Source organism: Camelus ferus, chromosome 12 (assembly GCF_009834535.1).
Source record: "Camelus ferus isolate YT-003-E chromosome 12, BCGSAC_Cfer_1.0, whole genome shotgun sequence".
Classification (NCBI taxonomy): domain Eukaryota; kingdom Metazoa; phylum Chordata; class Mammalia; order Artiodactyla; family Camelidae; genus Camelus; species Camelus ferus.
The window spans coordinates 15823604-15835359 of NC_045707.1; the positions used below are offsets into that span (position 1 = coordinate 15823604).

Sequence of the window (11756 nt, forward strand, 5' to 3'; positions counted from 1 at the left end):
TGTTCTGAGTCTAAATAACAGAAAGCATAGAGGGCTATTAGAGAGTTGATCTGATCTTTTGGACATTTGAGTGCCTTCATTATTCCTAGGAATATATAGTGCTCTAAAATCAAGGAATGAAAAGAGTATTAAAAGATAGAAGTTTAAGGAATGTGACTCACATTGGATTTACCACCCATAATATAGATATGGAGCTATATATAACCCACTTGGTTTAGTTAGTTCCTGTCTTCAAATTTAAATTATTGTTACTTTTGTTCTTTGAGTTTTTATTAAAGGAAGAAGTAGTCATCACACTTTTTAATTATTTAGGGTAGTTTTACAATATGGTAGCCAGGTGTTTTTAGTATTAATGATGATTTGTTAATTAATTGATAAAATATGTAGTTTTAAGGTGGGGAGGGTATAGCTCAGTGGTGGAGTATGTGCTTAGCATGCATGGGGTCCTGCATTCAATCCCCAGTACCTCCATTAAAAAAAATTAATAAACCTAATTACCTCCCCCTCCCACCAAGAAAAGAATAAAAAAAAACCCAAAACTGATATGAACTCTATCTAAAGAGAAGAATAGATAGGTTGAAAGAAATTTATTAGACTTTGTGCTATCTGAATTCTAAAAATAATAAAAACACAATTTTCTGGTGATTGTAATTTGTGCATACTTGTGACTTATTTTGAGTACAATAGTATGTAAGTTTACTGCCTGTGGTAATTAGGTATTAACTTTTCCTTTCTTGTTTTCTACTATCAGGAGAAAGCAATTCAGCAATTTCTACAGAAGACTTAAAAGAATGTCTGAAGAAACAATTAGAATTCTGTTTTTCACGGTACACTATCATTTTTTAGTTGCCATTTCTCCTTTTCTGAAATTTTGGTTAGTTGATATAAAATCCCTGTGAAAAAAGGTAGAAGAATAGTCTTAATTTCCTTCAGCGGATATATTTTGGTATCATTTTTTAGTGTATTTCTTAACTAGATATAAAGATGTAGTCACCAGTTGCATATGCAAAGAATCTATTCCCAGTAGAAAGATAATGAATTTTTCTTTTTCTTTTTGTTTGGGGGTAGGGGGCTAATTAGGTTTATTTATTTATTTTTAGAGGAGGGTCCTGGGGATTGAACCCATGACCTCATGCATGCTAAGCATGTGCTCTACCACTTGAGCTATACCCTCCCCCATGAATTTTCTCTTGGATGTTTTTTCTATGATCGTATTCATTTTTAGGGTTCTCAAAGAGGTTGTTATCTCTTAAATTATTTTTATTAGTTGGCTTTTGTAACCTTTGATCATAGAGTTATTTTTAATAAGATATGTGGTTGGGCATAGAATTTATATTACTAGTGTCTTCTAATAGAGTTCTTTGAGGCAGATGTTTCAAGATATCTTTTTTACGGATAAAAATTATATTTACAGCTTAGACCTCATAAAACTTCTCTGTGTAGAACTGCCCTTTTCAAAATCAGCAGAAGTTTCAATATGCATGCAAATGTAATGCTGTCTGTTTTTCCTGTATCTGGTGAGAGGTAAGACCGGTGAACCATTTTTAAGCCAGAAACCTGGATTTTATCATAGACTTCTTTATTTCTTTACACATAATACATTCTTGACTCAGGTTTAGTTGATCCTTCATCCTGAACATCTCCCTTTACTTCTCCTCCTTTTTATTCTTTGTCTTTATAGTATAGTATATAGGCCCTAGTTTTATAAAAGCAAAGCGCCTTCTGGCTCTTCTCTGGTCAGTTGTGCGTATGATGCAGTTCATTTTCTATAACAATTGTAACAGTTATTTTAAAATCTTTGCCTTCTTAACTGGATCATTTGTGTGTCTGCTTGTATTTCTGAGTTTTTTCTCTTGTTTCTTCGTCATAATTTCTTGGCTTTTTGCATATCTTACAAATTTTGATTATATGCTGGACACTACATATAAAAGAAGCTAGAAGCTGCATGTACCATAATTTTTCCCTCTAGACAAGATTTGAGCTTTCTTCCCATGGGCAGAAGCAGATTGATTGCTTCCATCTAGTCAAGAATTGAGCTGAGTCAGGGCTGAGCAGCCATTTTAATTAGATTTGATCCACCTCTAATTTATCTCCATTTCTTAGTCATGACCTTCTTAAGCTTTTGGTTTTACCAGTTTTTTTGTTATCTCAGTCCTAAAACACCAAGGGAAATTTAGTTTTGTTCTTCAGCAGTTTTAGATGAGCTCTTTAGCTTCTTACCCTATACAGCTTCAAAATCTGGCAAATGTCTTGTCAGAGAGACCTGTCCTAAGATTGATGCAAGATTCCTCCTTCCACTGGGACAGGAGACCACAAAGATTTTACTCTGCCTTTTCAGCCTGGCTCTCAGCCTCCCATCTTCCTCCTTAGAACTCAGTTAATGTCATATGGAGGAAAATTAGCTGTATGTTGTGGGGGGGCTTCTTTAGTCTCCTACTCATGATACCAGACCTGTGCAACTGCCTGAAGTTCTGCTAGTTTCTCTCTGGTCCAGAATCTGCGGATACCCTCAAGAAAGAAAGATCATCTTTCTGGAATTTCACTTTGTCCTTGTACTTTCCACAGCTCTCCTTTATCTCTGAAAACATGATTTTTGTAATTTATCCAAGTTTTTTTAGTTGTTGCAGTATGAGTTTTGGCTTTTCATGATCTCCCACATCCTACTCAGAACTATGATACAGTTCAAACCATCTGGGCAGTTGATGTTTGCAGCTCAGCACAATTGCCACTGGGACATATTAGATATTAGTCATAAATCCTAGATGAGAGATATCTGTTAATTTGACTTAATAGTGTGTCATACAGTTTTTAAAGAATAGACCTACTTGAAAGTCAGAATTGATTTAGACTACAGCCTTTAGTTGTACGAATATTATGTTTATTATGTTTACAGTTTTCAAACTCTTAATATCTTATTGATTAGGGTGATATTAGTGTGTTCCTCCTTCTGTGCTGAGGTGAGTTTAGCCTTTACTGGTATCCTCTATATTCTTTTTTCCCCAAAGACAAGTAACCATCACTTGTTGACAATTGTATAACCTTAAAAAAGTGATTACTAGTCTATTTTATTATAATTTGAGTGTAAAGGCCTTTGATCTTATTCTTTGCCAGGCACTAGGGCTTTGAAACACATTTTGAACAGCAGTGATCCTTCATGGATCCTGTGTTCTGGCTGGGGGAGACAAAACAAAAACATAATAAATAAGCAACTTTGAAGTGTGTTAGGTAATAAGTGCTGTGAGGAAAAACAGCCATGTAAGCAAGAGAAAAGCGGCAACAGGGGTGCTTGGGTGGTTTCAGTTTTTTTTAATTGAAGTATAGTTGTTTACAATGTGTCAGTTTCAAGTATATAGCAAAGTGAGCTGTGTGTGTGTGTGTGTGTGTGTGTGTGTGTGTATTTTCCAGATTCTTTTCCATTATAGGTTTTTACAAGATATTGAATATAGTTCCCTGTGCTATACAGTAGGTCCTTATTGTTTATCTTTTATATATAGTAGTGTGTATATGTTAATACCAAACTCCTAATTTACCCCCCCCCCCACATCTGGTTTCAGTTTTAAATAGGGTGGTCATTGAGAAGGTGGCTTTTAAACAAAGATTTCTAGTCATTTATAACCAGACTGCTTCAGGGGTTTAATGTGAATAACAAGGTATGAATTTGATTCTACTTCAGTTTGTTAACAAGATTTTATGTGTAAGATAGAGTGTTTATATCTTCCTTTTAAAAAAAACTGTATCTTAAAGAATTTTTTGTCTTAAATTAAGATGTTATAAATTTATTATTTTAACTTTATTATTTAAATTTAAATAAAAGTCAAATAAGTATTAAAAATGCAAACATTAAGAAATTAAAATTTCTTCATGATCCAACTCATGGTTTAAACTAGTTTTCCACATATGCATATGCCAACATCAGTGATCAAGTATAAGATGGTGTATGTAATATATTGTAATATACTTTAAATTTAACATTAAACCTCTTTCCATATCAATATGATGCCATAAAATCCCTTGTTCAAAACTTTTGGGCCCAGTGTATTTAGGGATTCAGAAACTTTTCAGATACTGTTAGAATGTATCTGTTGTATATTGTGTATTTTCATAGTTTGCTGTGTTATTTCTGATAGCATAATTTTATTTTCCTAGGTTTAGTGATAAAAGTGAATAAGGTACCTCTTTTCTTTAGGTGCTTTTGAAGACTTGTTTGTTTTATAGGACTGTTGTTTCTGTATATTTCAGAGAAAATTTGTCAAAGGATCTTTACCTGATATCTCAAATGGACAGTGATCAGTTCATCCCAATTTGGACAGTTGCCAACATGGAAGAAATAAAAAAACTGACCACAGATCCTGACCTAATCCTTGAAGTGTTGAGATGTATGTAAATTATACCTTTTAGCTTATTTTTTAAAGTCAAAAAGTTAAATATTCTTCTGTTTTCTGATCATAAGGGAATTGTTTTTAACTCCATAGTTTTTTGCTATTCTGTTCTAATTATTTTTACTGACTGGTAGATACAGAGCTTCTATATCAATTCTATACCTTGTTTATCTTGATACCCATTTACTCAAATATAAGCAATTAAACCTCAGTTTTCTGGGCTTTTAGAAAGCTGTGTGTCATTATGACACCCTCTGAAGTGATCTGTTTCAAACTTTTGAACCCAAGTAAGAAGTATGTTTTATATCACAGCCCAATACACACACCACATACTAACACACAACTGAAATGTTAACTACACAGGTTAATACTACATGCTTGCAATGAATTCATATCTTTTATTCTAAAATTGATTTCACAACCTACTAAAGAGTTGCAGCCTGCAGTTTGATAAACACTGCTCTAAAATTTGGTAAAGAATTTATATTTTTAGATTGAGGTTCTAAGAATTTTTAGTGCTGTTTGTATTTTCTGTCAACATTTCTTGGTAACTTATGGGTTTTGTTAACTACTTGACTGAATAAAGGCAGATCTTCACTTTATATGAAATGTGTTAAAAATGTTTAAAAGTTAAATATAGCAAATCCAATAATAGACTTACAAGAATAGGGATTTCCAGTCTCGGGAGCACTAAAAACATGCATGAAATCTCTGATCTATTTCTACAGGCATAATTTCTTAAAATTACCCAGTCTTGTCAACATCAAAAAAATTGACCAGGAGACAAGTAAAATCTTCCACCTCCAAGGGCTGGAACCTAGTACTTATATACAAGCCTTCTTCCTTAACTACTTCTTTTATTCTCTCTACTTACCTGCTTAGGGAGATGTGACACATTATCTCTTTGAAGGAACTAGAAATAAAGTCTTGGCTTGTGGTACTGTCTTCATTTACTATTTCCTCAAAATCAGCATCTAAAAGATAGCTTCTGGGCCTCTATAGTAGTAAGTAAGAGTATAAATATGTTAAAATCAAGAAAAGATTGTAATCATTTGTGTGTAATTCTTGGTTTAAGTGCTTCTCAGACTTGAAGAATTTCTTCACATGCCAGAACTCATTACATTCCCCAGAGTAGTGTTTTGGCTAATGCAAGTACATTGATTTTACTCCAAATAAAGTTATATACAGGGAAATTACCCTATTAGATATAAATGTTGTATACTTTCTGAAGGCTTCCTTTCAACTCCGACACACTGCCAAGTCACAAAGTAAGTACTATGAATATATGTTTTGAGACTAACATTTGGCAACGTTGTTTATCAATCTCAAGATATTTTATTGTAACTGTTACTTTAATTCTATAACTTAATTTCTTTAAGATACTAGCCACTGTTAACTTATTTAGTTGGAAATGGAAATGAATAGTTTTTCAATGGAATTATTAATATCACTACTTTCCCCTTTTGAATGAAACCTGTTTTTAAAATTTTAGCCTCTCCCATGGTACAAGTTGATGAGAAGGGCGAGAAAGTGAGACCAAGTCATAAGCGTTGTATTGTGATTCTTAGAGAGATCCCTGAAACAACACCAGTAGAGGTAAATCATTAGCATTGTTAAATGTTCTTTAACTGTTTAAATTGGAGGAGGTAAACAAGCAAATTTAATATGTTTGTAAATTCTGAAATACTGGAAGAATGGCAGTATTTATTTATTTTTTCTATTTCTTTAAGTAGAAGTATAGTCAGTTTACAATGTGTCGATTTCTGGTGTACAACATAGTGTTGTATACATATATATATTCCTTTTCATATTCTTTTTCACTATAGTTTACTGCAAGATATTGAATATAGTTCCCTGTGCTATACAGTATAAATTTGTTTAAAACCTAATGTTTTATTATCTCTGTTTTACAGATAAAGTAGTGAGCCTTAGACTGGTTAAATAACTTGGCTAAAGACACATGGGCTGTTTTAAGTGACAGAGTCTAGGTTTGAACTTGATAGTTTTGGTTCCAAAGCGCATGTTTCTTAACCACCAAGCACAGAGCTTCACACTAAGTTGTCGTGTTAAGGCATAATAGAGATGGGGAGGACTAATCAGTAACTGATACAGTAATTGATTAGCCATTTTAAAAAGAATTTTTAGAACCTTGTCACCTGACATATTTGATACATTAGTAGTTAATCTTTTTGCCTGGGGTCATTTAGTATTAAGTTTCCAGAATGACTGTTTCCTAAACTTAGAAACAGTAAGAGAAATTAGAAGAGAAACTGTCACTGGATAGATCTTGGATATTAAATTATGAACTATATGTCAAAAGTTACAAATTGAAAGGAAGATTGCATAATGGAAAGAATATTTTTAATATTAAGAAACAATGTAGAGTATATGAGTGGGGACTCAAGAGCCAGACTGCCTGTATTTGAATTCCACCTTTTTTTACTTACTAGCTCTGTGACCTTGTGTAAGTTATTTAAACTCTTTACCCACAGTTTTCTCATCTATTAAATGGAATAATAGTAATAAATAACTCCTAAAATTGTGAAAATTAAATGAGTTAGTATATAAAGAGCTTTGAACAGTACCTGGTATGTAAAACACTCTAAGATTTGCTATTCTTATAATTTTTTATAGTTATTGTAATTCATATTCAGATGAAAAATGATAAAGGGAACAAGGCAGCAATATACTCTTCATTAGAAAAAGATAAAGGAAGTGCAGAATACTAAAATAGCTACGGAAAGTCTGGCAGTAATTATTGAAATTCAGATTAAACCGAAGGGATTTGGATGATGACCTGAAAAATTCCTGTTAGGTGGAATAAATTTTGTTTACCCTAGATCCAGACATCTCTTATACTTGGAAAAGTAAATCTATGAATATAATTCCTCCTAAAGAATGATGAAGAGTGAATATAGGGATTTTATTAAGATTTAAATAAATTAATTCATTATACATTTTAAAGTAACTATACGTATTTGGAGATTATCTGTGGATTTTTGAAGGTAGAGATTAATGAATGGCAGCCTAATAATTCCACAGATAGTTTTCCAGAAATACAATTCTGGACTGGATCGGAATTTTATTAACTGAACTTGGGGATATTTCACCACTTTGACAAGTGTCACAAAACTCAGCTGGTTACTTGTATCAAGTAGTTTTTTTGAGCCAAGAAAATTTCTTCACAAGTAGAAAGTTCTTTTTTCAATTCACTGTATTAAAAATTAGAGGGAGTCATAATACAGGTTAGACTTCACTGTTGTCATGCTGATTGTCCAATCAGCTTAATAATTATCTTTTTAAAAATGGATACTTACTGATATTTTTATATTTGTGGGACCATTTAACCTCATCAGATTCTTTTGATATTTGGGAATCATTAGTTACTACTGAATTTCTCCTTAAACAGTTACTAGACAAAATGGAGTTTGAAGCTATACAAACTGGATTTGTGATAGTATATCTAGGTTAAATAGTCTAAGCCACCATTTCCTCAGCTGTAAAATGGAGATGATAAAATCTTCACAGAGTTGTTTTCAAGAGTGAATTATAGCATCTCACCCTGGATGGTGTTTCAGTAGATGTTGTTTCATTTTCTATAACTTTTTAGGGATATTTAATATTCACTTCCAGATGTTTTCTTTTTAAAACTTTTTACAGGCTGTTAACTGTTATACAGTTCTCAGTTTTGGTAATCATCTTTTTCTGAATCCATATATTTGTTGGAGTTTCATTTTCAAGTGTATCAGTTGTGAATAAGAAGATCTTTGTCCATAGCTCGTGTCTATGACTGTTGTAGAAAGTGAATCTGGATTAAATGAGAATGCATGAAAATACTTATTAGCACCCAGAAAATGTTAACAGAGAACATCCCCCCTCCTCCTTTTTATGTATAATAGCATGACTGGAAGGATTTTACTGTAAAGAAAATTTAGCTTGCCACTAGGAATGAAATATGTCAGTTTTGCTGATTATAAAATAAGATTCCATCCCTTAATCATACACAAAATTTAGACTATAACTATGCATGTTTTTGTTTCAGAGCATCATTCTGCTCAATAGAAAAATGGGCAGAAGACATAAATAGGTAACAGGTAAAGAAATTGAAGGGACCAAAAAACATGAAGAGAAAATAATGCCCATTATTCATGTATTTTCAAAGTTAACTAAAGTTTTTCTTTTTAGGAAGTGAAAGCTTTGTTTAAAAATGAAAACTGCCCCAAGGTGATAAGCTGTGAGTTTGCACACAATAGCAACTGGTATATCACCTTCCAGTCAGACACAGATGCACAACAGGTAAGATGAAAACTTTTCATCTGATTTCAAGTCCTGGTGGTTAAAGAGGTAGTGGTATATTTTAATTGAGAAAATGTGGGCTCCCAGTAATGTTTGTAAAGACTGTTGAGCATCCTATTCAACTTTTTGGTTTTACTTATCAATTAGTTTGCCTTTTGATCATCTTCCTACAGCTTTTTTTAAATTCCAATTTAAGAACAGTTTGGGGGTAATATTTAGCTAGTGGCAGAATGCATGCCTAGCATGCACGAAGTCCTGGGTTAAATTCCCAGTACTTCCATTAAAAAATAAATAAGTAAACTTAGTTACCCTCCCATAAAAATAATTTAAAAAAAAACATTAAAACTGTAAAAAAAATTTTTTTTAGTTGAAAAAAAAAAGAACAGTTTCTTTCCTATCAATAACAGACAATTTAACATGGGGATTGGAAACCATGTACTCAGTAGTTACTGTTTCTAGTACATGGTTAGCCCACAATAAATATATAATTTCCTTTTTGATTGTTGGAATTTTGACATTTTATTCTTAATTGTTATGTCCTATTTAAAGATAAGAGAAGTAATATTCCTTTGAAACAAAAATTTGTCTAATAGCATTTTAAAACCACTCACTTTTTTTTTTCATGTTAGACTGTCTGAACCCATTTTAAAATTGATACATAGTGAAATTTCGAGTCTGTTTTGAATTCTGTGCATTTTTTCCTGTAGTAATCCATAATAGCTAATACACAATAAATGTAAACTATAGCTGAGGTCTTAAATTTTTACTTTTTTCACTCCATATCATCTACATAATGGGTTCAAGTTCAGAATTTTTTATTATTTAGCTTAGAGATAGTTGCTAGTACCAAAATCTCTTGATAGAATAAAGATGGCTTTAGTGAAATGTTTGAATGTTAATGAATGTTCTTTTCTGATTTGTTAACAGGCTTTTAAATACCTGAGAGAAGAAGTTAAAACATTTCAGGGCAAGCCAATCATGGTAAGAAACATTTTTAAGTAGGCCAGCATGAAACAAGAAAGTTTTTGTTGTCTATTAAAGATAGATAACATTTAAAACACATAATGATTTTAAGGAAATTTGTAGCACATATGAAATGCTACTTCAGGAAATTAATTGATAGGACATCAAAATTCTTATTATACAGCAGTTCTTTCCAAAGATAGAACTTCAGACAGCATTAAGTTTTAGTTAGCTGCTGATTGACAACATGTAAGATAATCGTGGATCCCAACATGAGGAGTAGGAATAATTTTTTAGTAACAAAGATAGAAAACATTGTCAGTACTTTCAACCTCATCTCAGTTAACTGTATCACCACATTAATACTGAGCCATTTGGGAACTGTTGATGACACTTGCTGACTGTCTCTACATGTCTAATCTGTTCTCAGATGCCGTGGAATCTGCCTTCAAAACGTCTTTCAATCATTGCCATTGTTTAGGCTTAAACAGTTATCCTTTTAACTGTTACCCCTTCAGCTTCCCCCCCCATCATAGTCCATTTTCCACACTACTACCAAACCTACAATCTGAAATAGAATCCTAAACGTGCACTTACTTTGACATGCTTCTCATTCCCTATGTAATATAATAATTATTTGTAAATGCAATACACTATCCTTACTAACTTTTATTGAGCTCTTACTTTGTGTTACCAATGTGTGCTCCACGCACTGTGTATATATAGACATATTTAATTCTTACAAGAACCTAATAAGGTAGGTACTCTTTATTTTCTCCATTTTACTGGTAAAGTAAGGCATGAGAGTCACCTACCCAGTTCTATACTAGTAGGTAAAAAACCAGATTGAGAGCTTACATGATTAAGAGGTTCTATGTTAGGCACTCTTCTAAGAACTTGACATATTTAAATCTCATGGTAGCTGTGCGGTAGATGGTATTACATACATTCCATATTACAGATGAAGACACCTGCCAGTTGTCATTCTATTTCCTCTGTCTAGAAAGCTTTTCTCCTTACTATCTCCTTTCCCTGCTTGAGGCTATAAAGATATTCCTGTAGGTCTTCTAACAGCTGTTAAGTTTTATATGTCAAATTTAGGTCTTTGATATATCTGGAATTAATTTGATGTATGGTATGAAATAGGGATCTAATTTCATTTTTTTCCATACATAGAAAGGCATCTGTCTCAACTTATTTGTTAAGTGATCTCTCCTTCCACAACTTGTGTGTGATGTTGTATCTATTCTATCTCTAGTTTACTGAACCAATATCACTGTTTTAATTATAGTTTTATAATACCTTTTTCTTCTTATGCAAGTTCTCCCTCTTTGTTCTTATTTTTTAGGATAATCTTGGTTATTCTTACACCATTACTTTTCTGTATGAATTTTAAAATGTTTGTCTGATAGCAACAAATAGCCTAACAAAAGCCATATTGGAATTAATGGAATTGCATTTAATTTATTGGTTAAACTAGGGACAATTGGCAGTGGTTTTACTCTGCATTATTCAACTTTGTGGTAACTTTATTATGATATATTTTCTCTGTTTAGGCCTGTTATGTTTATTATATCCTTTTGCTTTTTTCATTTCTCATTGGTAACTTAGTGATTTTTTTTTAATGTTATTGTTTGCAGCAACCTTGTTGAACTCCTTTATTATATCTATTGATTTGTTGGGTCTTTTGGATTATCTGCTTGAGAGATCATATTATCTATAGATAATCACTATTCCTTATACCTTCCATTTCTTATAGCTTACTGCTTTTGCTAAGATCTCAGGTATAGTGGTGTGTGTATGTGTGTGTGTGTTTATTTCATCATAAGTAATTTTGTTCTTTGCCATTTTGGTTTTCATTTATGGTTCTTTTGATCAGCCATTCCATAGAAGTGTTCTTGCTAGGAAATTCACATTAATTTTTATACCATTCATTAAAACCAAATGACTTTGGACCCAAAAAGACAGATGTAGGAACAAGCAATCATGTATTCCAGCCCTTGATGCTGCTTTCAGCTTCAAGTCTTTGATCTGGATATGTCACTTACCCCTAAGGTCTTGGTTTGTTTCTTTTTTTTTTTTAATTGAAATCTAGCTGATTTGCAGTGTTGTATTAGT

The 11756-nt window shown here is 32.4% G+C and overlaps 1 protein-coding gene across 6 annotated transcripts in view; it reads left to right on the top strand.

Moving 5' to 3' along the window:
- LARP4 (La ribonucleoprotein 4) overlaps positions 1 to 11756 on the top strand; it is a 61586-nt gene that overhangs the window by 17193 nt on the left and 32637 nt on the right. For 5 of the 6 annotated variants that reach the window (XM_032492795.1, XM_032492797.1, XM_032492796.1 and 2 more), the window contains 5 exons: positions 752 to 827; positions 4240 to 4376; positions 5872 to 5975; positions 8565 to 8675; positions 9603 to 9656. In XM_032492795.1, coding sequence (XP_032348686.1) covers positions 752 to 827; positions 4240 to 4376; positions 5872 to 5975; positions 8565 to 8675; positions 9603 to 9656 — 482 coding nt within the window. Of the gene's footprint in view, positions 1 to 751; positions 828 to 4239; positions 4377 to 5871; positions 5976 to 8564; positions 8676 to 9602; positions 9657 to 10068; positions 10358 to 11756 lie in introns of those variants that run through there. The other variant, XM_032492800.1, reaches the window with a different exon arrangement.